The sequence below is a fragment of the Euprymna scolopes genome, chromosome 6 (genome assembly GCF_053919585.1).
Source record: "Euprymna scolopes isolate OS-2025 chromosome 6, ASM5391958v1, whole genome shotgun sequence".
NCBI classification, from domain to species: Eukaryota; Metazoa; Mollusca; class Cephalopoda; order Sepiida; family Sepiolidae; genus Euprymna; species Euprymna scolopes.
Window position 1 is genome coordinate 151,905,868 of NC_136487.1, and position 27,435 is coordinate 151,933,302.

The window sequence follows — 27,435 nt, forward strand, 5'->3', positions numbered from 1 at the left end:
CACGCCCCCCCCCATTTTCAAATGTTTATTAAAAAGTAAATAATTAATTTATGTACCAAAGTTTTATATATCACAAATTGAAGATAAAAGATCAATAAATAATATATTCAAATTTAAAACAAAAAAAAGTAGTGTTTTTTAGAAATTTACCTGTAAAGTCCCAAGTTTAAAACCTTTTTAAAAAAAAAAAAAAAAACACGTGGTTTGTTTTTTGTTTTGTTTTTTAATGAAACCTTGGTCCTTGCTCCTTTAATTGAAAAAAAATTTAGGGCTTGAATTACATTTTTCGAGGAGTTATAAGCTCCGAAAGATAGCGGGTGGAATTATTCAATAGTTTTCACGAAATTTCTGACTCGTGAGGGAGAAAAGCGAAAGTAGAACTTAGGGAAACATCTGCTTCCTTCAGGTCAAGATCAAAGTGTAGTATGTGTTCTTCAGATGCTGCACTTCAATTTCTTGTTCTCTGGAGGAGAAATCCTTCACGACTGAGACAATTTTTATTTTCGTTCCTTTTCTCCACATTAAAAAACGACCCTGGTGTCTAACTCTGTCCCGTGGGGAGACATTGTAAATAGGAACATCTGCTATAGGAGATCGAAATTGTGGTGTAAAAATGCTAAGGTTAAACGTTGTCGTTCTATAAAACTATTGGCATTTCTTGATCCTACTACTAACCCTAAGTCCGGGCAGAAATACAAAAAAAAAAAAAAAAAAAAAATGGAACAGGTGCGTGCGACGTGGGTGTAAAACGGGCCGTTAAAAACCAGTTTCGTCCCATTTTACTCGAAATAATTAAAGTCACTGAAATAGGAATTTACCAAATTCTTTAAGTCATTCTGTTTTGTACCGGGTTGAGGTACCATTTTTTGGTCAAAACAACCTCAGGTGCGCTGAGCTGCTGGAGATCACCGTATCTTTCCCGGAGTCTCCCATTCACCTCGATCAACATGTCCGTAACTGATGTAGTATGAGCTTTTTCTCGAAAGACTTCGATTATGTTTTGAATAAACAAACTTCCCGACGTTGTAGATCGGAAAGATTTATTCCCAATGGCCGTTGAATAAGCAAGCAACATATCGGCGTGAGGATGCGGGTTCATCGTGTTAGCCACAACAGCATCGAAGGATGAAAGATCAAATGACTCCAATCTCATCAAAGGTGGTTTTAGAGTGGAGCTGGAGCTATTATTCGTCGGAGACTCTCGTCCATCTTTCGGGAGAGTTTTGTAACTACGGCAAGCCTGTATAATAAAAAGTTTCGGTTTGTTTTTGAGGTTCGGGCAGTTATGATCACTAAAATAGACTATGAGTTCCTTTATGGGGACGCTTTGGCACCCAGACCCGTAAATGTGATCTTCCTCGCCGTGGCTCATCAATATCACAACGCAACAACTTTGACGTTTGTGCTCGTCAAGATTCGAGAAAGCTAACAGGTGTTGTTTCATTTCGTCGACTGTCAGATTGTGTTTGACATCACAGTAGAACCCGAAGTTACAAAATAGTACCCGTAGATCGTTCACATCTTTCGTGGAACCAAATCGATCTTCTAAAGTTTGGGTGAAGGTTTCGTTATTAATAATTAAAACAAAACCGCGTGGGTTAGAATTCATTTCGTAGCAGACGGGAGAAGAAGCGCTTTCCCCGGGTAGAAGCGGGCAATATTGATCCTCCTCCATGGCAACTTGTTCACACGGTTCCGAACACGCAACCGCAACGCTGACACAAGCTCCAGTTTCATTCGATGAGGTAGCGCATCCTTGTATTTCCGGGGGTCGAATCATCCCCATTTCGTTCAATTTATCCGTAATTGTTTTAGCGACGTGTCCCTGTTTGCTCTCCGTTAAACATTTTACGAATGTGGCAAAAGTTTCGTTGCTTCTTTTGGAGAGAAAGTCTATTAATTTCCGGACTTTTGCACGTCGATTATTACCAAGCGAATCAATGTCTTCGGCAATCATCTCAGGTATCACCTCGTATTGTATCAATAAGTCGCAAATGTCATCATATTCAATGTTCGCAACGAGAAAAGAATAACACTTTCGGAAAACTTCGCGGTAGATTTGGTCCATTTGTTGACGCGAACGAAATCGGTTCGTATTGCTTTAGTTGCATTAACTTGCGTTGTTGTTGGGTAGTTTACCGTAAAACAAAAACAAAACAAATAAAAGTCACTTTTGGTTATAGATTAATTAAATTTAGAATAGCTTTCTTTCACAATATATATGAGCTAACCACTAACCAGTATAAATAGGAAATAAAAGAAAACATGAAACGCTTCACGTAATGTGTATTCGTCACGTGTTCCGAAAGGTTGTCCAATCCTAGAAGTTCTTATAAAAACGAAAAATAAAAGTTTGTATTTCCCCAGTTTTTCTCCCAACCCACGCGTCCAGACAAACAGGTTTTCGTTAAAAAAAAAAAGCCGCTTACACAGAATACGGACCGTGCTATAAATTCAAATGTTTACGGTATTTTTTTTAGGTTGTTCTTCGTTATTGTAGCGAAATTCAAAAATTGAACTATTGAATTTCAAGTGAAACCGATAGCATCTTACTGAATTGTCATGTCATGTCACAGTAATGAATGAACATATCCAAAAATTACGAAAAACGATAAGGTAGAAAATTAATAATGAAAATTGTTTTCGAAGACAATTAGCGAAAATTGTGTTTTGCAAATAAATAAAAGAAACCAGACAGTTCGAATCGTAACAAAAGAGGTAAATATTTTCTGAAAACTGAAAATCTTTGGCCAATATAGCAAAACTTAACTTTGTCTAATTTGCCCCCCCCCCTTTTTTGTCTCATTTATAATTTAAATATTTGGAGTAGTGGGGATCCACTGATCCCCCCCCCCCATGGCCGTGCACTACCCAATTAAATTATAAATAAGAGCAAAAAAAAAAAAAAAAAAAAAAAAAAACGACCCCCACCTCTAATTTCCGCAAGTTACAACCCCCTTTTTTCACGTTAATCTAGTCGATTACAAACTTAACTTTCAGATGGGGGAAAAAATTAATCGTCGGGACTCAATTCTCAATTATAACGTTCGACCAAATTGAACACGTACTTTGTGACCATCAACGAGAAAAATATTGCAACTCGCTTACGCGACCCGACCGGTGATTATTTCCATTTTTTTTAAGGGGGGGGGTTAGGAAGCGAACTGACGGACTTGTACAACCTGTGCAAAAATGTAGCGAAATATAATTTTAGTTTGCACCCACTTTTAGAAAAGGAAGAGTTATCGACCCCTGTTCATTGGCTGACAAGTGACATTTGTCGGCGGTACTTGAAATATACATATTCGCCTCATGTCACTGACATGCAGAAGTGCCGCACTGGTTATCCAATCTCCAAAGGGTGTTCCAAAAGCTGTTCTTAACATGGGGGTGGGTGTTTATTCCGAAAGGCATTTTCTTATTTTCAACCTCTCCTTAATCGACTTCTTAAAGGTAAGTCTTTGGGTGGTCATCATATTAAAATTCGGAACTCTTTACTCTTTTGACTCCCAATGTTTCGTCTGCTAAAATTTTAATCACGTGATTACGGTGTAGCATCAATAAAATAAACCATTAATTCAAGTGCCGCTTATTATGAATTTAGCTGAATACGATATTAAAAATCACTTTTTTTGGTACTTATGCACTTATGTTACCGGGAAAGCGGGTGTATTGTAACTATTCTGTACTTTTACCTAACAATTTAATAAACAAAAATATATCGTAAAACTTGAAGGACTGTTTGAATACATTGATTTAAATTTAAAGAGTTGTGTAATTATTAAAAAAAAACCAGTTGCGCTTTATTTCTTCAATTGTGAATAATTTCACAATTATGAATGAATTCGCTAGCAGTGTCAGAAATTTCGTGAAAACTATTAAATAATTCCACCCGCCATCTTTCGAAGCTTATAACTCCTTGAAAAATGTCATTCAAGCCCTAATTTTTTTTCAATTAAAGGAGCAAGGACTAAGGTTTCATTAAAATAAAAAAAAAAACACAAAAACAACGTGTTTTTTTTTTTTTTTAAGGTTTTAAACTTGGGACTTTACAGGTAAATTTCTAAAACCACTACATTTTTGTTTTTAAATTTGAATATATTATTTATTGATCTTTTATCTTCAATTTGTGATATATAAAACTTTGGTATATAAATTAATTATTTACTTTTTAATAGACATTTGAAAATGGGGGGGGGCGGGGTGAATTTAAAAAAAATGTTTGTCTAAAATATTATATTCGATTTATTGGAAAGAGCATAAAAATTCACATTGACCCTGAAAATATCGTAAAAATAGAATCAATAGAAAAATTTTGATAGATTTTTAAAGTTTAAAAATACTGAACTCGTAACATTCAATTAATTTCATTACTATTTTTTAAAAAAATATTTCTATTACTTTTTATACAACTTTAATAGTTTATTTTGGAAGTATAATCCATAAAGAAAATAAACAACTCACCTTTAAAAGAGAAACTACGAGTTTTTTTTTTATATTTTATTTGCAGTTTCGTGTTAGGGGTGTCAAAAATTCCTACAAAAATTCTGATGCACCTATGAATTCGCGTGGGTGCCCGGAAAACTCGTCCCGGGAAAACTCGTCTCGGGAAAACTCGTCTCCGGAAAACTCGTCCCCTTTCGCTAGGTTGGAAAACTGGTCCCTTATTGAATAAATATCGATTGAAAACACATTTTATGATCATTCTTGAAGGAGATATTATTTTTTAAAATAGACTATAGCCCCCCCCCTAATATTTTTAAAAAATATTTTTACTTGTTTAATGTTTTTTTTTGTTTTTTTTTGTTTTTAAAATAAAATCGATTTTCTAAGTGTCCGTTTTCTACCTAACTGGCTAAGTTCTTAGTGATTTCACTTATATTAAAGCGTTTATTATGTTTATACAAAGTTAATTACAAATTTTTTTCGTTTTTATTTTAACGATGTTTTTTGGAGTCATAAAAACAATAATTAAAAACAAAACAAAAAAATTAAAAAACAGGGAGCGATTCGATTTTTCGTTACTTTTTTTTTTTTTTTTAATTATGATAGTTTTTTTGTTGCTATGTTTTTGTTTTCTCTCATACCAAATGCACTCATGCGTTATTTAAAATTATAGTTTTATCAATTATCAACATTTATTGTCGTCCTGTCAAATTTTGCAAAAATTAACTAATAAATTAAAAACGAAATATTTTTTTGGCGCGAGAGATGCCATGTGCTAACAATCTCTCGTTAACTAATTTTTAATTTTTTTTAATTTTTACTTCAAAATTCTAAAATCGGATAACCTTTACGGAGATGGTCCCAACCCCCGTCTCGTTCTGAGCTCAGGGAGAGGCCGTCTGGCGTAGGCGGTGTCGAGGCAGAAGATTACCCCTTCAATTAAGTGCCCAGTTGTTAACTTAAGGAGAAAAAAACCCGTTCCAATAATTAGAATTTTTATTTTTTATTTTTATTTTAAACAGTTCAAATAATTAGAATTAAAAAAAATAAACAGTTCAAATAATTAGAATTTTACAAAATAAAAATTTCAAATAATTAGAATTTTACAAAATAAACAGTTCAAATTTTTGATAATTCAACAGTTCAAATAATTGGAATTTTACAAAATAAACAGTTCAAATAATTAGAATTTAAAAATAAAAAAAGCAGCCCACATGATTAGAATAGTTCCACGTGGTTAGTTAACCCTGTAAAATTCTGTGATTTGTTTCACAATATTTGTAAAAGCATCTGTCTGTGACATATCGCATATTTTAGGGTTAGGGTAATTTTCTGCCTCGACACCGCCTACGTCAGACGGCCTCTCTCCAAACTCAGAACGAGGCGGACGTCGGGACCATCTCCGTAAAGGATAACCCTAAAATCAATCATTAAGAGAAAAAGTAATCACTAAATAAATTTATTAATCAATTTTCTTGAAAACCCCGCTATCGTTTATCAAGAATCTTTTTAATTTCATTTTTTGTTGGTTGCTTTTTCGGAGGGAGATATAGTTTTTACCCCCCCCCCTCTCTCTCTCTCTCTAAATTATATTTTAAAAAATATTAAAATTTATTATTTTCTTTTTAAAACCAAATCTCCCTCAGTAATTTCTTTAATTTTCTATTGTTTAGCGATTATCAAGACCCCTAAGATGTGATATACCGGACATTATTTCTCGTTCTCACGTAACACTCGACATGTTTTTGTTTGTTTTCTGCGTTTTTTTTTTCTTTACCGAATAAACGATTCTGAAAAAGTTGTCAAAAAACAAATATATAACAAATAAATGTTATCAAAGGCAAGATAAGTTACTTTTCCACGTAACTGGATATGTTTTTATTCAATGTAACATATTTATTTAGCTCGAAAAACATAGGGTTTACCGATGTATTGGAAAATTCAAAATGGCGGCCGACTCTCTCTTTAACACGGTAAGTTCGGGAAAAGGTGTTATAAATAATAAACTAGACAAAATACTATTAAAAAACCACCGAATATATGTCAAGTTATGTCACGGTAACATATATTGAGCAAATTTCTAACAGTATTTTGTCTAGTTTATTATTTATTATACCTTTTTCCGAACTTACCGTGTTAAAGAGAGAGTCGGCCGCCATTTTAAATTTTCCAATACATTGGTAAACACTGTATGCTTTTCGAGCTGAATAAACATGTTAAATTGAATAAAAACACGAAAATTATATCCAGTTTGGTAGAAAAGTAACTTATCTTGCCTTTGATAACATTTATTTGTTATATATTTGTTTTTTGACAACTTTTTCGAATCTATGTGTACAGTAATACAAACCCGTAAATTCTTTTTATATTAATATAAAAAAGCGGTCTCGTTTATGAACATAATAACCGCTTTAAAATAAGTGAAACCACTAAGAACTTAACCAGTTAGGTAGAAAACGGACACTTAGAAAATCGATTTTATTTAAAAAAACAAAAAAAACATTAAACAAGTAAAAATATTTTTTTTAAAATATTATAGGGGTTATAGTCTATTTTAAAAAACAATATCTCCTTCAAGAACGATCATAAAATGTGTTTTCAATCGACATTTATTCAATAAGGGACCAGTTTTCCTACCTAGCGAAAGGGGACGAGTTTTCCGGAGACGAGTTTTCCCGGGACGAGTTTTCCTAAATTCTTTGTATTCATTCGCGTGTACTTAAAAAAAGGTAGTCAGATTAGACACTAAGCTGAAGCGGGAAAACAAGGATCGGAAAGAGGGGGGGGGGCAAGCAAAGAATTGGTAATTCAGAATTTTGTACTTATGCACTTATGTTACCGGGCTTGCGGGTGTATTGTAACTATTCTGTACTGTCACCTAACAATTTAATAAACAAAAAGATATCGTACCGCGTACCGACGTACCATTTGGGTAAATATTCAGATACGCTACAACAAGACACCGACCGACCACTCTAATTTTTTATATAGGTAATTGAGGTCGCTGACAACGAATCTGATAGTCAAACTTGGAACAAATTTACCGTTTGCATGGTATTAACCCCTGAACCTACGAATTACTTTTCACCATTTTGCAGCTTCTGTTTACGCTACGCGCGTGCGCTGTAGCATAAACGACGGCTTCAACAAGCAAACTGCCTTCTCACATGGCGTACAAATCTTCCGCGGAAAATTTGAAATTAGATGAAAAAGAAATAAAGCAAGAAAAGAAAAGCACACCAAGTTGGCGGGGGGGGGGTAAGTTAATTTTTTTTTCAGAACATAGAATTTTCTAATTTTCAAAAATACATTATAGCACTTTTTGGGTGGAAAATTTAAAATTAGCTGAAAAAGAAATAAAACAAGAAAAGGAAAGCACTTCAAGTTGGGGAGAGGGGGGGTAATTTAATTGTTTTTTTTTTTCCTGGAACATAGAATTATCAAAAAGTAACGGACCGACATCCCCAATGTAAAAACAATGTAACCCCAATGTAAACAGTAAAATCTTCGAAAAATGTTAAATGGTGTTCTAATTGGTAAATGTCGGTGCGTTCGTTACTTACGGAAAAACGGTTAACTAAACTGCAGACGCAGACGCACCTATTAAGCCACATAAGTTCTATAATTGAATCCTCCTCCCGCAAAAAAAAAAAAAAAGAATGAAAAACATAAAAATGTTTGGCGCATTAAAAACTACGTGAGACAAAAAAAAAAAAAAGAAGCTCCCCCAATTTATTGCACTTTTCTTCAATTGCAAGTCATTAAAAAATGTCAGTCCGTAATTTTTTGATTGATACGTCATGTGAGAAGGCAGTTTGCTTGGTGAAGACAGCTGTCGTTTATGCTGCAACGCATGCACGTAGCGTAAACGGAAGCTGCAAAAGTAGTTCGTGGGTTCAGGGGTTAATACCATGCAAACGGTAAATTTGCCCAAGTTTGACTATCAGATTCGTTGTCAGCGACCTCAATTACCTTTATAAAAACAAATTAGAGTGGTCGGTGTTCTGTTTTAGCGTATCTGGATATTTACCAAAACTTGAATTTAACTTGAAAATACGGGCAAAAAAAAAAAAAAAAAAAAGGTAAATTTTTAGTTTACCGACCCCTCGGCATTTACCTTTAATTTGTCGATTTTTAAAGGTTTTCGGGTACCCTGAGAACGATACCGCACTTATTTTTTGCGCAATTATCATATTTGAAGACATTCAGTATCCAACGTAATCCTTATTTTTAATAGCGGCCATCTTATTTTCCAATAACGAAAAAACGCCAAAAAAAAAAGATAAATATGCCATATGGAACTGGAATCCCCCTCCCCACCACCGGCATTGGGGTAAAAAATAAATAAATAAATAAATAAATAAAATGTAAGGTTTATTGGAGGGGGAAGGGGTAAATTCCAAGAAATCTTGAGCGAAAGGAAAAAACGTAAAGACAAGACCACAAATAAAAAACAGTATTTAAAATAGTATTTATTAAAATAAATTAAAAAGGTAACTATTACCTTTCGCTACAACAGAAAAACGACCACTAATTTGTTGTTTAGTAATATTCGATGTTGCTGGCCACAAATCTGATGATCAAATCCGTCGCAAAATTATGGTTTGCATGGCATTAACCCCTTTTTAATTGATCTAAGAAGAAAAAAAAGTAAGTTTTCACGAGCGGTTTAAAGCACATTTTATGTTTTTCGTTTTTTTTTTGGGGGGGGGTATTCAATTATAGAACTTGTGTCGTTTAACAGGTGCTTCTGTAGCTTAAGTAACCGTTTTTCCATGGAGGGGCGGTGTGTTATAATTTTTTCAACAATTTTTATTAGACTAAATGTACAACAATCGGTGTCGCCAACTTGTTTTGAAAATTTGGCCTTTGTAACGCTTGCCAGATTGGCCTTTTTTGAGGCCAAATTTGTCCTTTTTTTTTGGACCATGATTCCATGCAAAAGCGTAAAAAAAAAAAGAAAAAAAGCCAAATTTGGCCTAAAAAAAAAAGAAAAAAAGCCAATCTGGTAAGCCTTAGAAAGGCCAAAATTTCAAAACCAGATAGCGGCCTCGATTGTTGTACATTTAGTCTAATAAAAAGATTCTTTCTGGAGAGTGGAGCGGAGCGGGAGCGGTAGAACGATCCTACCATATTCCCAGTGATTTTCTGTTCTCAGTTGGTTATAGAAAAATCCTTCTAGAATGAGGTAATATTTACCCACCCACTAAAAAAAAAAAAAAAAAATGCTCCTTTCTGGGGAGCTGGATTTCCTCCACGTTAAATATCCACCTCTTGTACTCATCGGGATGTGGACTGGATTAGTAGTGGCAACGCCTTCGCCCTTCAATACATTTTTTTCTCCTTGAGTTATTTCCCTTTATTTAGTTAGTGGCCACGTGTTTTTTCGTCCTTTTTACCCGGCGAAAACTTTCCTAATAGTTCATGATTTTTTTTTTCTTTTATAAAATAAAATAAATCCGATGCAAATCCATATCGTTTATATATATTGTCTTCACTAAATCCAGTGAGACATAAACAAGTCCAATCCAGAGATCAAGCAAAAAGGTAAGTTAATTTTTACTGAAATGTTTATATGACGATTGGCGCCAATTCGTTCTTTTATATAAACAAACACTAATTTCTAAAAAAAATGTTATTTAAGTACCGTTTTTATTTTTATTTTGGAGTTTTCGACAACTTTATGATATAATTTAAACTAAACTCCCATAATTATTTAGCTAGGAAACCTTAAAAGTTTTTGTTTATGTTAAAAAAAAAAACTTCGGTTTGTTTTGTTTTACTATACACAAAGATTTGAAAAAGTTGTCAAAAAACAAATATATAACAAATAAATGTTATCAAAGGCAAGATAAGTTACTTTTCTATGTAACTGGATAAGTTTTTAGTGTTTTTATTTGATGTAAAATGCAAAAAAAAAAAATCAATATTTAAATATTTGTAGGAGTGCTCAGTTTCTAATCCAACGTTCTAGTAAATAGATCACTCAATTTCGAACCACTGGACGTTTTTTTTTTTTATTAAATAAAAATAAAAACAAAATATGGTACATTAAACCTGTTTTTTTTTTGTTTTTTTTGTTTTTTAAATACTTTAAAGTCATTATTGACACTCCGAAGATTGCATGTTTTTGTCGCCCATATTCATTGTCGGTTTAACTTACCAACTCGACACTACTTGTTTTTTGAACAGAATGAAAGCTTTGAAATACGTTAAAACACAAAACTTATGCAGGTAGAAAAATAACTTCTCTCTCTTTTGGTAACATTTATTGGGTTTGTATTACTACACATAGATTCGAAAAAGTTGTCAAAAAACAAATATATAACAAATAAATGTTATCAAAGGCAAGATAAGTTACTTTTCCACGTAACTGGATATGTTTTTAGTGTTTTTATTCAATGTAACATATTTATTCAGCTCGAAAAACATAGTGTTTACTGATGTATTGGAAAATTTAAAATGGCGCCCGACTCTTTCTTTGACACGGTAAGTTTGGGAAAAGGAGTTATAAATAAAAAAAAAAACTAGACAAAATACTGTTAGAAACTCGCTCAATATATGTTACCGTGACATAGGCTGACATATGTTCGGTGGGTATTTTACATATTTTTTTATTTTTAACTCCTTTTCCCAAACTTACCGTGTCAAAGAGAGAGACGGATGCCATTTTAAAATTTTCAATAGATCGGTAAACACTATGTTTTTCGAGTTGAATAAACATGTTACATTAAATAAAAACACTATAAATTTATTCAGTTTGGTAGAAAAGTAACTTTCATGCCCTTGATAACATTTATTTGTTATATATTTGTTTTTTGACAACTTTTTTGGATCTGTGTACAGTAATACAAACCCGTTTTGCTGTCTTATAATGACCCCGTCTAACTTTTGATGCTTTTTTTTTTTTTTTTTTTTTTTTTTTTTTTTTAAATATTTTTTGGGGTTTGTATTACTATTCACAAAGATTCGAAAAAGTTGTGAAAAAACAAATATATAGCTATGGCAAGATAAGTTACTTTTCTACCAAACTGAATAAATTTTTAGATTTACTTGTACAGTTTAATCAAGACATTAAAAAAAAAAAAAAAAAATGAAAATATCGAAAAAAGTTTATATTGTACATAACCGTTATGGAACGAAGTTCTCCGAAAAAAAAAATTTCACTTAATTTCATCAAGTATTTTTTTTTATTTTTTTTATTTTTTTTTTTTTACAGCGAAAAAAAATTTATGATACCGAGCAAAAGGTTTGATTTTTTAGGAAGAAAAGCTAGTAAAGATGGCGAGGGAGTGTCGGCGCTTTACATTGAGTTATCTCCCCGTGGCGTGTTCAACAAGTTCCAAAATGGCTGACTTCAACGTGCTCTCATAAAAACGTGTTTTTCCTCTGTAAACAAAAAAAAAACAAAAAAAAACTACTCGATCAAATTAAGTGAAATTTTCGGAGAGCACTCAGTCCAAAACGGATACATACAATGTAACCTTTTTTCGATATTTTCATTTTTTAAGTACCAAATGACACCCGACTTTGTGTTGAACACAGTCAGTTTGGGAAAACGAGTTAAAAATAAAAAACTGTACGTTTGGTTAGCCAAATACAAGCGGATCAATAAATGTCAATATGATTGTCAACAGGCATAATTAGTGTGCATGTCAAAATGCATTTGTTTGGAGCAAAATGAGTGAAAGTGTCTTGAAATCTCACATGACTAGTACTAAGCACAAAACGAGTGAAAGATGTAAGTTTTGTTACATGTAAGAGAATCTCATGTAAATAACTGACCTTTAAAACTACTTCATGAAAGAGAAAAATGAAAATGACTTTTCCTGTTGTTATAAGTTTTTTGTTTTATTATATCATTGTTTATACATCAAATTTTGTTTTGAAAATTTGGCTTACCTCTCTAAGAAGGCTTTGGAGCTTTCCCTGTCACATGACATCACCTGGATAATGTGGAAATATATCAAATACAGAGAAGGTTTCATCTCTAGTGAGCAATCTGAGAACAATGCGTACAACTGCATTTTTAATATTGATTGACTTTCTTTTTCAGGAAGATGGCCATACCTTTTATTGAAGGCTGGGAATTGGTTCAGACACTTGGAGAAGGGGCCTATGGGGAGTAAGTAGAGCTTTCATTTACTGTTTAGAGAACTTTTTTCATGCATTTTTTCTTTTTTTTGCAGACATGATTTGATATTCATAAACTATATATATATGAAGTAAGAATTACAGTTAAGTTTACCAAAATGATCTAAGATGGCAAAACTAAAGTATATTATAAATATTGAAGAGTTAATATTTATAAAGTAATCTCAACCAGATGTAAAAGCTTGATAAAACCAAATAGGAAATAGGCCTTATAATAAGAACAAGTAGTTAATAAAACATGTTAAAAACACTTTGAAAAATAGTTAAAAACATATTTAATTTTAAAAAGGAAGCACTTAATAAGAGGGTAGTCCTTAATCCACAGAGTTTCGAAGAAATACTTTCCTTCTCATCAGAGAGTAGGATTTAGCAAAATGCAGGATCGGATTTTGCTTGCAAAAGTATTAAATGAAACTACAAGTAAGTCATACTTACTTGGTAACAAAAAATGAAGCAGAGGGAATATGGTGAAAAAAAAAAATGATTTCACATCAATTGATAGTCTGGTGAAGGGTAAAATTTCCAATAACGGTAAAATCCAAAAATTCAGAATTAAAAAAAAGTGGGTTAAATTTCCATTTTCACAAGTAAAATCCAAGGGAACCGCGTAATTGGAAGATGGTCCAAAATAATCCAAAAGGCAGAAATCCGTGGAATAATTCACAAATAGGTACAAGGAAAAGGGAATGAGTTCAAATAATATTATTAAAAGAAAGATGAGATGTGCACAGAAAAAATAAATGGAAGAAATTTAAAACTCGATTGTCAAGGCTGCGCTAATTTAAGAAAAATGAGTGAAGAAGAAAAAAAATTGAATAGTGATTGAGTTAATTTTAGAATAGAAAAGCCAATGTTAAAATGACCCAGACAAGATGACGTTGAAAAGGCGCCAAATTTAAAGAAAAAAGGGATCAACTGAAATGTACAGGTTATTATTTAAGAATTAAATTATCAGCAGGAGTTATTATGGGACACAAATGAAATGAGAATATATCACAACAAATACACCCACATGTACAAACACACACACACATATATATATATATATATATATACAGTGATGATCATATTTATTGGCACGGTAAAATAAAAGTTAAATTTTGTCTAATAAATTCTAAAAAGGGATTAAATTAAAGAAAATAACAAAGTATATTATGTATTTTTAACTGGCCTTTCCGATGCAGCAATCGGATTTTAGAAAAAATAAATAACAAAGGAACAACAAACATAATTGCAAAAAACCCTTGTTCAAAATTATTGGCACGGCTTTGTTTTTCTTTTAGTATCAGTATAATATCAATCAATTTCCGGTTTACGTGCTTTCTGAACTTTTTTATAGCCATATTATGCTTGTTTAACGCTAATTCAGTGAATAATTTTTTTCAGATAATTTTTAGATAGCGATTTATTTAAACTATTATAAGTGACTAAATTATAATTTTCAATCGCCATGGTTAAAACTAAGGAACACAGCGAAGACGTCAGGAAGCTTGTTGTAGCATGCCATACCAATGGGGAGGGCTATGATAAGATTTCAAAGAAGCTAAACCTTCCCAAATCCACTGTTAGAGCCATAATAAACAAGTTCAAATCGCAAGGCCACGTTATGAGTTTAGAGGGTAGAGGGAGAAAAAGGATTCTTTCCCCAAGAGATGAACGGAAAATTGTTTGACAAGTAAAACAAAACCCAAGGATCTCTGTTGGGGAGATTGTTGATGAACAGAGCACCTCTGGAGTGAATGTATCTCGACATACAGTTGGTAGAGTTTTGAAGAGAGCTGGTTTAAAAGCATGTCGTCCGAGAAAGACTCCCTTATTGAAGCCTATGCACCTGAAAGCAAGGCTAGCCTTTGCAAAACGTCATATTGATAAAGATGTTGCATTCTGGAAACGTGTTCTATGGACTGACGAAACGAAAATAGAGTTATTTGGCCATAATAAAGTGTCTTATATTTACAGAAAATCTGGCGAAGCTTTCCTGCCTAAGAACACCATACCCACAGTGAAGCACGGTGGAGGCAGTTTGATGGTTTGGGGATCCTTTGCTGCCTCTGGACCAGGGCGACTTGTTAAGTTCACAGGTAGCATAAAAAAGGAAGATTATGTTAAAATATTGGATGAAAACCTGAAAGACTCTGCTAAAGAGCTCTCACTTGGTCGTCGTTGGTGGTTCATGCAAGATAATGACCCAAAGCATTCGGCTAAACTGACTAAGAAATGGCTTGAGGACAATCATATTAATGTTTTGGAGTGGCCATCACAAAGCCCAGACCTTAATCCAATTGAAAATTTATGGAGAACATTAAAATTGAGGGTAATGCAAAGGAAGCCTAAGAATCTTATTCAATTGGAGGATTATTGTCAGGAAGAGTGGGCTAAAATTACTACTGAAGAGTGCAACAACTTGGTTGTAAACTATGAAAAGCGACTGAGGAAGGTAATCAAGGCCAAAGGCTATACAATTGATTATTAAATAAATCGTGCCAATAATTTTGAACAAGGGTTTTTTGCAATTATGTTTGTTGTTCCTTTGTTATTTATTTTTTCTAAAATCCGATTGCTGCATCGGAAAGGCCAGTTAAAAATACATAATATACTTTGTTATTTTCTTTAATTTAATCCCTTTTTTAGAATTTATTAGACAAAATTTAACTTTTATTTTACCGTGCCTATAAATATGATCATCACTGTACATACGTATAAGTAAATAGATGAGTAAATAAATAAAGTTAAAAAAAAATTAAGGGGAGAGGATGGCCGGTATCTACAAATTCCGAAATAGGGGAAGTAAGGAAGTATATATATATATATATATATATATATATTACTAGCAGGACCTGTGGAAATTCTACAAGGGACTTATGTGATATATTGATGTTGGTATTCTGTAGATGTTCAGCATAAATGGAGATGCTCTGATATTATTGTAGCTCTTTTGTTAAAACTGCAAAAGTATTTATCTAAGCTAGCAGGGATGCCTGGCATATGCGATCGTAAAGTACGCTTAAATATGATATTTTAATTCTTGCAGATTTCGTATATGTTGTTATAGAGTTAATGTTCTATTGATTTTTTTTTATATTATAATATATAAGTTGTGATTTAAAAAATAAAAACATATATCCATACGACTTGGGTGCATCAGCTTAACCGAAACCATATATATATATATATATATATAACTTGGATTTCTTCAGCTGCGGAAACCAGAACTTCTGAAGAATTCTTGATAAAATTATTTATAAAAAAAATAGATAACTTAAGCGCCATCAGGTATAACCGAAACCAAAACTTGTGAAGAATTCTTGGTATAATTATTTATTACAAGAATTGGAAGTCCATAACAATTAGACCACAGTCACTTGGATGTAAGTGTAATACACAAAATAAATAACACATGCTATCCTATTAATCTGTCTATATATATATAAAAGCGAAAATGTATGTATGTGTGTTTGTATGTCTCGCAAAAACTTTTGACAGAGGCAACAGATTTTCACGAGATTGGTATCATTTTGAAGCCCGACATCTTGGACGAAAACTATCGAAAAATTAGCCAAAAACATTAATTCCTTCACTCTAAACAGGGCCCTTTTCTACAAGGAGGCTGCCGAAAAAATTGTTACTTCATTTTCTCTCCTCCTGCTGCTACGACAATGACGTCATGTTTGACCTAGAAAACGTTGACGTTAGTTTCAACCACCTGCAAGTGTTTTTAAAGGTTTAATTTTATCCGTTATCAATTATATGTCTCTTTGGCGTAGTGGTAACGTGTCAGGCTTTTTTTTCCGCCTCAGCCTCGTTGCTTCGGGTTCGATCCTGTCTTCCTACCTAAACTTTATTTCCTCTTTTACACCTTTTTTTTTTTCCGTTAATGTTTGTTCGCTGTTTTGCTTTGTTTTGGTTTTTCTAATTTTTTTTTAACATCGTGTTTTTTTATAATATTAAAACAGGGTCACCCTCGCCTACATACACACCTCCAAACACCCAGGCAACGCCGGGTACCCCTGCTAGTATATGAAAGGCAAAATGTGTGTTAATGTGAGCATTTTTTGTGTATGTCTGGCAAAGACTTTTATATGTTCCCTAGATTATAATATTTACAAAACAAGCATGTATCTTTCATTTTGGTGACTTTTACACGTTATTTTCGTGTTTGTTTGGCTTATAAGTATAAAAGCGAAACTGAATCCAGAACAGGCTAAAGCTCTCTGGCCCTCGTGGCACGGACGTCCAGGAAAGCAATAAGGTTTGATCAATGAGGGGGAAACCCCTTATATCAGACAACTGCTATCCATTTGGAGACTCCTCTTTTTATGGGGAGCTGGTTCTCCCCCCAACCCAACATCTTGGGGAAACAAAACCCAAAAAAGTGCCTCGCAGCCAAACTTGACTGCGGGATTGATGTTTGACCTCATTAAATGTCCGCACATGTCAATTCACTTTTTAATCATTAAATTTCATCCATTCTTCGTTCCCCTACCTTCATAGTGTCGAGGTAAGTCATCATGCTTTTCTTTTTTTTTTCAATTTTGCCTCAAGGTTTTGGGTTCGAGCCTACCTCCTCCAAAAATTTTTTTTTTTTTTTTTTTTTCAAACACCCGGTCACCCCCCACTAAGAAGTTTTAACATCGTTCATTTTACATCACGTTTTTTTTTTTTTTTTTTTTTTTTTTCCCCATCATGTTCGCTGTTTTTTTTTTCCGATTTTTTTTAAAGAAGTTTAATCATTGTTTTTTTTGTTTTTTTTTATAATATTTAAACAGGGTTATTACTTCACTTTGTTTTGATTTACCCTCCCCCTCCACCTCTAAACACCCGGGCAACGTCGGGCACCCCCACTAGTCTATAATATAAAAGCAAAAATTTGTGTGTGTGTGTGTGAGCATTTTTTGTATATGTCCGGCAAAGGCATTTTCCGAGGGGGGGGGTCGGGCCGGTTACTGTTCCTTAGACCTTTTTATATACTGTCTAGATTATAATATCGAAGATTTACGAAACGAGCTCAAGCGTATCTTTAATTTGGGCAAGGTTTATACGCTATTTTCGCAATATTTCTTGGTCTATGCGTGTTTGTTTGGCTTTTCAGTATAAAAAAACAAAACTGAATCCGTAGCATAAAACAGTTCCCTGGCACTCGTGAGAAGGACGTTGAGAAAAGCAATGAGGTTTGATCAATGCGGGGGGGGAAAACTCCTTATATCAGACAATTGCTATTCATTTGGACACTCCCCTTTTATATGAGGAGCTAGTTTTCCCCAACATCTTGGAGGGAAATGCAGAAACTGGCTTGCAGCCAAAGTTAATTTCATTCCTTCTATGGCGTGATGTTGGACTTCATTAAATTCACGAACCTGTCATTTAACTTTTTAATCGTGAAATTAAAACGCTTTTCATTCCTCTCCCATCGTGGCCGAGCAGGTAAGATGCCAGTTTTTTTTTTTCTCGTTCTTTTCCACTTTCGCGTCAAGGCTTCGGGTTCGAGCCTACCTTCCTACCAAAACTTTTTTTCTTCTCTTACACCGACAAACACACGAGCAACGCTAGGTACCCCTGCTAGTCTATATATATATATATATATAAAAGGCAAAAGGGGCGCGCACATTTTTGTACATCCAAGAAAGGCTTTATTTGCCGGGCTTCTCGAGAGGGTTACATTTTTTTTAAATTTAAAAAAAAATTTTTTTTTAGAACTTTTTATATACTCCCTAGATTATAATAGCTATGATTTGCGAATGCACGTCGTATGTACATTTATTTACATCGACTTTAAAAAATTCCCTCTATTCCATCCTTTCGTGTGTTTGTTTGTCTTTTTCGTAGAAATAAAGCAAAATTCATCGAAGCAAAGCCGTCAGCGGCCTTTGTGTGGGACGTCTCGAAAGCAATTAGCTTTGATCAATGTGGGGAAAACCCTTCATATCACACAATTGCTATTCATTTGAGTGTATGTGTATGTATGTGTATATTTACTTTTATTAATATCGCTATATGATTGACATAATCATTTGTGTCACTATCCCTGTTGCTGCTATTATAAACATTATTATTAACATCTTTATTAGTTTTTTTTTGTTTTTATACTTATTACTAAATTTGTTACTATAATTACTAAATTAATATTATCATCACCCATGATCATTGACTATACTATTATTAGAATTATTTTGCATTTATTATTATTATTTTGTCATCTTTTTCATCATGATGACATTTTGACAGCCTTAATAAACTATGATTCTGCAACACTTAAAAAATTATAATCATCACTCCTACACTTTTGTTTTTAATAATGGCATCGAATTTCTTTATTGAAAGATCTGTTTCATTCTATCTAGACAATTTCCGGTCACAGTAATACACGCTTTCACGCCCCCCCCCCATCCCTGAAACTACTTTTTCTTTTTAAGCCGAGGATGAAGGTTCTCATTTTGGATTTCTCTCTTACTATTATGTCCCATTTGACTAGGGATAGACTTCTCTTTGGACTACTGCACTGCCCGGAAAAAAATAATTTTCATTATTTCAGCTGTTTTGTAAACTTTCCAATCGGATTATATGCATTGTCATGCTGGACTTATTTTGGAATACATTCTATCTAAAGAACTATTTTGCATTTTGGATCAACTCTAGAGGAGTTGCATTCAAGCTGAAATATTATGCGTGGTTTGTTTTTATATTAGTTTTTTTTATATATTCAGTATTTTTTCATTTTTTTATTTGGCAATTTACAGCTACAATAAATTGCTACAAATATAATTTGCTGATTCCTTTATGTCCTCTGATGAGAAGAATAAGAATAGCATTCTTTGAAACTCCACGGAATAAGGACTTTGTAAATTGTTTTTTGGAGTATTCAGTCGAACAATAAATTTTGATTGTAAAGTTCAACTTTCTCTTATATATAAACTGTAATTCAGTTTTCTATATGATGTGTATGTGTTTATACGTGTCTGTCTAATCTGCGTGTGTCCTTTATAGCGCCCTGTCAGCAGGGGGGGGGGGTTGTAGAATATGCTGCAATGGGGCATCTGCTGCTTGTAGGTGGAAACCCATGATGTCTTAAAACAGAATTCTGGTGGTTGAAAGACTTAAAGCTCAAGGTTAAGCACCTCTACTTCCCTAACATATCACTTTGGTCCTTCCAATATTTTCCCCAAAAATATTTTACTCCTTTGCTGCGCATTGATCGGCGTCTTATGTCAGATTACAGTCAAACCCGAGCGCATGACATCATGTTCCGAGCAAAGGTGAGCGAACGGTTAGTTACGTCTGGTTCAAATTCTGCACAAGTACTAAAAGGAGTTATAAGGAATCGAGAGCGATCACAAAGGAAAAAAAAGAACTGAAATATCAAGGTGTAACTAACGTAAAACGAATTCCAATAAAAGAAATACTAAGAAACAGTCTACACAAACACATATATTCTAACATTCAACTCTCTTCTCCTACCAAGAACTATTAGCATAGGATATGAAAAAACCAAAGGTAGAGCAATGTATACCAAACCCATTACAATGTTACAAATGTCAACAGTTTGGTCACCATAAAAACCAATGCCAAAAAGAACAAATATATATTAATTATAGACAAAAAAACAGATCATCAAGATGGAAACTGCTCATATAATAGCAAATGCTTAAACTGTCAGAAAAGTCCTCACTCGTGCTCCAAAATTTGTCCAACATACAAACAAGGAAAAGAAATCATAATCGTGAAATACCAAAAAAATATAACCTTTTGAAGAAGCCTGAAAACAGGTGACAAATTATAAAAAAGATACATATGCAACAGTTACTCAAAAAAAATTAATAAAATAGATATCAATAATTCCACAGACCATCTTCCATAAATATCAAACGTGATTAGGGAATTAAAAGATATACTTGAATTAAAATCTCTCATTTCTGATCTCAGATCAAATCTAAATACTCAAAATAGAAATGATCAACTGAACACAAATGGATTTAAAAAAAAAACAAACAAAGAAATGAAAATCTACAAAAAAATAAACTGATTTAACCACAAATCAAACACCAAAAACTACAAGATCCAATTCCTACCAAGACTAAAAGCAAACAAGGATGAAAGCAAAACCATATCAAACAAAAACTAAAAAACTCCAAATCAAAATATAAAGACTAACCGAAAAGTACAAGAATCAAATAATAAACTCAAGAACCTAAAGATCAATATAAAATCAAAAGACAAAGAAAGACCGGAAAACATGAACTTTGAAAATTCCAATACAGAACATAAATGCAGAGGAAAATAAAGATTCAAAATTCCAATACAGAACAGGACATCGCAGAGGAAAATCAACATCACAATTCAACTTAAGACCAAACCGACAAACCCGAATGAAACATTACAAAGATAATTTAAGGGAGATATTTGACAAAGTCAACCTAAGAAAAATTTTAGAATTTCTGAAGGAAATAAAAGTATATAGCAAATTATAACCAAAAGATTAAACAGAAACAACAATAACCAATTAACACCTAGCACATTACACTTAATGTTTTGGCATTAAATGACCCAAAAGTGATTGATATGCCGCAAAACAAATCCAATCGAATCTTTTTGTTTTATTTTACTTCAGTCAAAGTTTTCAGAAATCAAGGAGCCCACAACCTGAGGCTAACACTTGAAGTCTATATGAGATATATAGATATTCAAATGTTCCATTAAAGTTCCTTATCTCTCAAACATTGAATTGGTAAAGAAATTGAGAACATAATTTTCCTCTCCCCAATTAACCATTTTCATACGTTGTAGTATATCTTTCGTTTTGATCTCTTGGTCTTACTGGATTCCAGGACAAGAATTTATCTAGTCTGGTGGAGTATCTAGCTTCATGCTATTACTTGAGGTAATATCACTTGGAGAAGGTGCTCCATTCCTCGTAAAAGCTAATGTAAGTTAGCCATAGTGAGGAGATCTTATTTGGGCAGCGAATACGATGTGATTTTGAATATTTGGTCAGGGTTTACTTCTATGGAAAAAGTATCCTCATGCCAGGTTGTTCTGATAAACCCCTGTACAGAGAGACCTTAGACACTCGAGGATAGTGTCTAGTAGGCATTCAAGTTCTATGATAATTCCAACGATTAATTAAAAAATAAATAAAAATTAAAATTAGTTATGATTAAATAGGGTGGGCCATTGATTGGATGTGATACAATCCATTTGTAGGTGAACAAAAAAAAATTAAAAAAATAGGATAAGATAAAATAATTGAAAAAACATGACCCTTGAAATCTAAAAAAAATGAAAAACTTTAATTCAACAATTACCTCCCCTTAACTGGTTTTACACAATTTAAGGTCCCATAGATAAACAATTGAAAATGAAAGATACATTATAAATGTAATTAATATAAGAATTCACCCATAATAATCATAATAACTCGTTTTGAAATAATTTTTGAGTAATAACCAAATATCAAGAAACTATAATTTTTAGATAAATACTGACGTAACACTGTAAGTTAATTAAATATGAATATGTAGACACCGCCGAATTATTCAAAATCAATCGAAATATAAAAACATTTGCGCTAATTAATTATTTAAAGTCGAGTTAAATTTGAATTTTTTTTTTTAATCTCATATTCTTCATCATTCAACTGACAATACATTGATCTCATTAACCCTTATCCTTGAGTGCTTTAGGTCTTGATAAGTGGTTACTCCTTAGTAAATAAAATAAAAACTGAAGAATGTTAAGAATTTTCTTAATATTCCTAAACTCATGTAAATTGATCATGTAATTTTATTTTTGAAAAGAAAATCATTTTTAAGCAATTAATGGAAGTTCGTAGGCATTGCATCATAAATCTAGTAAGTATGAAAATTAAAGTTATCGCGCTTGTTTCTTAACTTTTTCAAAATGTCGTCTAAGATGGTCACTCCTTGAATACTCATAAAATTTGATTTTCTTATTTACAAACACACAATCCTTTATATTATCTATATAAATAAAACAGATACAAGTGTATGTATGTTTGTATGAAAATATTTAACCAATAAACTCTTATACAAGAAATAGTAAATATACACCAAGGATGGTTTATAACAAGTAAAATCTTTGTCTGTATGGATGAATAATCCGTACAGAAGTATGTTGGCAAGTTGAAATGTGAATTGTTCATTTCAACTTGTCGACATTTTTATTACTTTTGTCATGTGCAAATTCAGTCATTAGCTTGAAGTAGTTTAATTTAAAATTTTTCTTATCTGTCAATAGCTCAAATGGTAGGGAATGTAGCTGGAGTGCTAAACATTTTAATTTCAATTCTTGCTTAGGGTTTTACGTTACGAGTGAAACAGTTGCATTTGTGAGTGATTTTTTTTTTTTTTTTTTTTTTTTTTTTTTGTCACTGACAATGTTCCAAAGTTCATTACTGAGTGAAAACCTTTATTTAAAAAAAAAACCCCAGCAAAGTCAAATTATTTAAACAATAAAAGGTTTTATAGAACAGTATACTCTTCTTTTTTTTAATAAAGGCGGTTTAAAAAAAAATCTGAAGAAATCTCAGCATAAAATTTGGTGTAGATTTAGAATTACATTTAATAAAAAAGAAAAGTGCAAAAAACCTTTGATTTTGTACTCATCACAGAACGAAGTACCATATTCCAAAAACCAAGTGGGTTTCGCTAGTAAATGAAAATATTTATTTGTCAAAGGTCAACTAAAAGGACATTCCATGTCACGTGTGTTACAGTTTGGAAGCTTGTTTAGTCTTTCGTAATGGTCTTATTTCTAGCGTTACATGCATTACATTCAGACGGGAAGGATATTTTAAACATTGTTAAACTCTGTGAATTGTGCCTTGATTTTTTTTTTTTTTTTTTTTTTTTTTTTTATAAAAATTTGTTTTTCTAAATTTTTATGGAGTCTTCTAATTACTACAATAGTCTTTCAGTAAATTTTTATTCCTTGAACCCCTGAGAATTAGGGTATTTGTTGTCATGTCTGTTACCCTTGTGAAATCTCGTTGATTTCCAAAGTTCTGTGACGTGGGAAAATACTCAAATTTGGCAACCAATCAGAATAAAGTATTTTCTTAATCTTAGTTTTTGTCCTAAGCGAATTGGTCATTTTGTTTGAACCGTACCATCCCTTACAGTTCAGGCTTTATAGCATAAACAATTTTCATTTTATTTTTTTCATGTATGTATCATAAAAATATATCAAGTAGCTTTTTGAAAACTGTTTGAACGACCACATATATATAAGAATTTTGGAGTAGAAATCTTTCGGAAAGCGTTATTTCAATCACCAATAATCCATGTTGGTGACTTAGTGTAAAAAATCGACAAGGCCAGCTTAGTTCTCCATACGGTTGATAAAGAAATTTATTTTCTCAACATTTGAATATTTTAACTTGTGATGAAAAGAAAAATTAAGTATTTTAATTATTATTTGCTACCATCATGTAAATTCATAACAAAATGTCTGTTTACAGCAATGAATTACATTTTTTAATTATTTAGAAAACATTACAAATGTGTGATTATAAAAAGAAAATGTATATTGGCTATTGTATACCTTTTGAACGAAGTTTCTGTCTGGATTTTATTCAACTTTATGATGTTCTCACATTTGAATGAAAAGTCATGTGCTTTGTTCAAATTTCATGGTTTTCTATATATATATATATATATATATATATATATATATATATATATATATATACACAGGGTGACCCAAAAAAACGGGCCCCCAACTCTAATTAGGTCCCGTTTCTTAGTGTTTTGTCCGAATGAAATGAAACTTTGGTCATAACTAGTTTATTATATTCAAAACATCATATCAAAACACTAGGGTCTTTGGCCTTTTTTTCTCCGTTCTATAGCATATGTTTTAGATGGCCTCCATTTAGCTTTAGTTTTTTTTTTGGGTCACCCTGTATTAGTAAATTTAGAAAATATATATGGCAATTATATATATATATATATATGTGTGTGTGTGTTCAGTAATATCCTATTTTAGCGTGGAATTTTTTTTTTTTTTTTTTAAATGTTCAATTAGAACAAAAAAAATTGAATAGAAAGTTTATTTCCTAGTGAAGTTTAATAAATTATAGTTTCTGATCTAGAAGTATCAGTAATGAAGTATAACAAAAAAGGCCAATGGTACTAGGCAAAAAAAGCTGATATAATTGCATACTGGCCCGAGAATGTGATCGGAAAACCAAGTCCGCCAACGGTAGATATTGGAGGAAATCAGGATGTTCTTATTTTCAACCTAAAATTTTTCAATAAATAAATCTCTTATAGCATTGTATGAGTATGTTGTTTATTATGCTTGAATCCATTGATTATTGAAGATTTTGAAGTGATATTTTGGCATGTAACCCATGTGACGTCACGTGTGTTACACAAATTCAAAGTGTTCTTTCAAGAATAAAAAATAGCTAGATTTTTTTTTTTTTATTATTTAGTTTGCAGCAATATATACTAGCTTATAACCAGAAAGGATTTTTTTCCTTGGGGTTTTTATTGAAGAATGAGGAAAAAAAAAAAGTTGATTAAGCGTCATGTGTGTTACATGGGCATAGGGCTAAATTTAATGTAAAAATGATGAACAACAGAAACTCAGGGCCTCAATTATTTTGAAATCTATATATGCCTCAATCATGAAAAATATAATTCAACATAATTCTATGTTATTAGTAAAAATGAATGCCTGAAAAATAGGCAATTCTTTCATTTTCTGACTTCAATAAATAGCCGATGTTTATAGCCTCAGCACAGACAACACAAAAGACCAGAATTGAATTTTTTTATTTTTTTGTAGTTTAGGGTGTTGTCTTTCAGAAAAAAAACATAACAATGCTAGAAAATATTGGATTTAAAATTCTCTGATTTTGGACCACTTTCCATGGAATGAGCCTAAAGTTAACTTTGTCCATGTTGCTGATGGCATCCAAGTCCCTTTTTTTTTTTTTTTTTTTTTAAATCTTGAAATCGGTACTATATATTAGGTACAACATAATATTTAATAGAGAATTGGCTCTGTATTAATAAATACAAAATCTGTATGAATTAAAATATATTTAAGCATATTTTACAATTGGACAAGGCCGGGTACACCCTGCTAGTAGATGAATATTAGTGCAAACCAAAGAGAAGCATAATGTTTTTTGGATCATTTGTCACAGTGGTTAAGTTAATACTCCTTTGAAATGTTTCATCTGAAAGTACCCAATAAATTAAATAAAATGATATATAAACAAAAAGCTAATAGGTGAATTGTCAAAATAATATGAATGATACAAGCATTTATTTAATTTTTACACAAGAGTAACAATTTATCAAGGTCCAAAGGCCACTCAAGGATGGAGGTTAATGGGTGTACAATGGTCACCAAGACAACAACATGGTAATTATTAATGGTGGAAATTGAATACAATTTGATTATTTAAGCTAAACAAGAACTTGATTACATTGGACTTGAAGATGACAATGTTGTAGTTAGCTGGAAAGCAAGTCAGCAGTACAGAGTTCTACTGATGGGCAGTTCTAGGAAAGAAACTTTGTTAATGGAATTTGCGTGTAGATTTAGGCACAGATAGAAAGTGGGGCAAACTGTTGATAATGGTTGTAACCAGACGAGTGCTTTTTGTGAAATTTGGCGGAGGGGGAAACATGGAGAAAAACATAGCACATGGAGAAAATCATAGCTTCACAAACGCAGACATCACATAAATTCAATATCCATTATCTTTTGTTGGTTTTGCACATGTTCACTTTTAGCTTTTATCAAACAATCTTATATTAATGATTTCCAACCATTTGAGAGAGTGGAAAGACAAAAAAAAATTGATAAATGGGGGGTCTCACGAATTGAACGACAACCAAAAGAAACGTTAAGAAGTATCATCTTCCCTTCTTTTATACAAGAAAAACCCGTTTCTTGACCAGGTTGTGACTTGCGATGAAAAGTGGGTTAGACTAGCTCAGTGGGTAGACACCAACGAAGCTCCATGACACTTCCCGAAGCCAGAGTTGCACCAAAAGAAGTTCATGCTGACTGCTTAGTGGTCTGTGACCAGTCTCATCCATTAGTTTTTTTTTTTTAATGCCAGTGAAACTATTACGGCAGTGAAGTATTATCAACAAACGGATGAAATGTATCAGAAACTTCGACAACACCCAGCATTAGTCAACAGAAAAGGCCCAATTCTCCTCCATGACAATGCTTCATCACTAAACCAACCCTGCAGAAGCTGAGTGAATTGGGCTACAAAACTCTGCTTCATCCGCCATACTCTCCAAACTTCTCACCTCACTTTTTCAAGCATTTTAAAAGCTTTCTAAGTGAGAAATGCTTCAAATACCTCAGTGATATCAAAAACGCTTTCAGAGACTTCATTGCCATCAGAACGCAAAGTTTTTACGTTACTAACATAAATACACTTGTTTTACGTTGGCAAAAGTGTGTTGATTCTGATGGTGCTTATTTTGATCAATAAATTTTTTTGTTTGACCCAAGATATGTTCATCTGAATTAAAGTAAAAAAACTGCAAGAACTTGTCAACCTGATAGCACATTTTCACTCGCTAATTGTTTTCTTTTCTTCCTTCTCCAATCATAACCGGGAACTCCTCAACATTAGGAACATCTTCTAACAAGAACACTGTTCGTGTTTATTTTTCATTATCATACATTCCACATTCCTTTTCCCAACAACGCTTCAATTAAAGATCCCTCCCTGAGATGGTTTCTTACTGGCTGCCAGCATACGCTTTCTCAGAATTAGCAAATAATGGAATCAACTTCTGTTTCTGAATTTTTGAGTTGAGAATTGGTTATTCGTATTATTTG

At 32.6% G+C, this 27,435-nt stretch overlaps 2 protein-coding genes across 2 annotated transcripts in view; one reads left to right on the plus strand and one right to left on the minus strand.

The window, feature by feature from the left end:
* Positions 1–203: 203 nt before the first annotated feature.
* On the minus strand, positions 204–2,373 carry LOC145278053 (caspase-2-like). Its single transcript, XM_080130280.1, has one exon. It carries the CDS (start codon positions 2,066–2,068, stop codon positions 827–829), a length of 1,242 nt encoding a protein of 413 aa, XP_079986406.1. The 5' UTR covers positions 2,069–2,373; the 3' UTR covers positions 204–826.
* A 7,135-nt stretch (positions 2,374–9,508) lies between these two features.
* Positions 9,509–27,435, plus strand: part of LOC145278057 (serine/threonine-protein kinase Chk1-like) — an 88,123-nt gene continuing 70,196 nt past the window's right edge. Inside the window, exons 1-2 of the mRNA XM_080130304.1 lie at positions 9,509–9,993; positions 12,503–12,571. Coding sequence (XP_079986430.1) covers positions 12,507–12,571 — 65 coding nt within the window. The 5' untranslated portion in view covers positions 9,509–9,993; positions 12,503–12,506. The remainder of the gene's footprint in view (positions 9,994–12,502; positions 12,572–27,435) is intronic.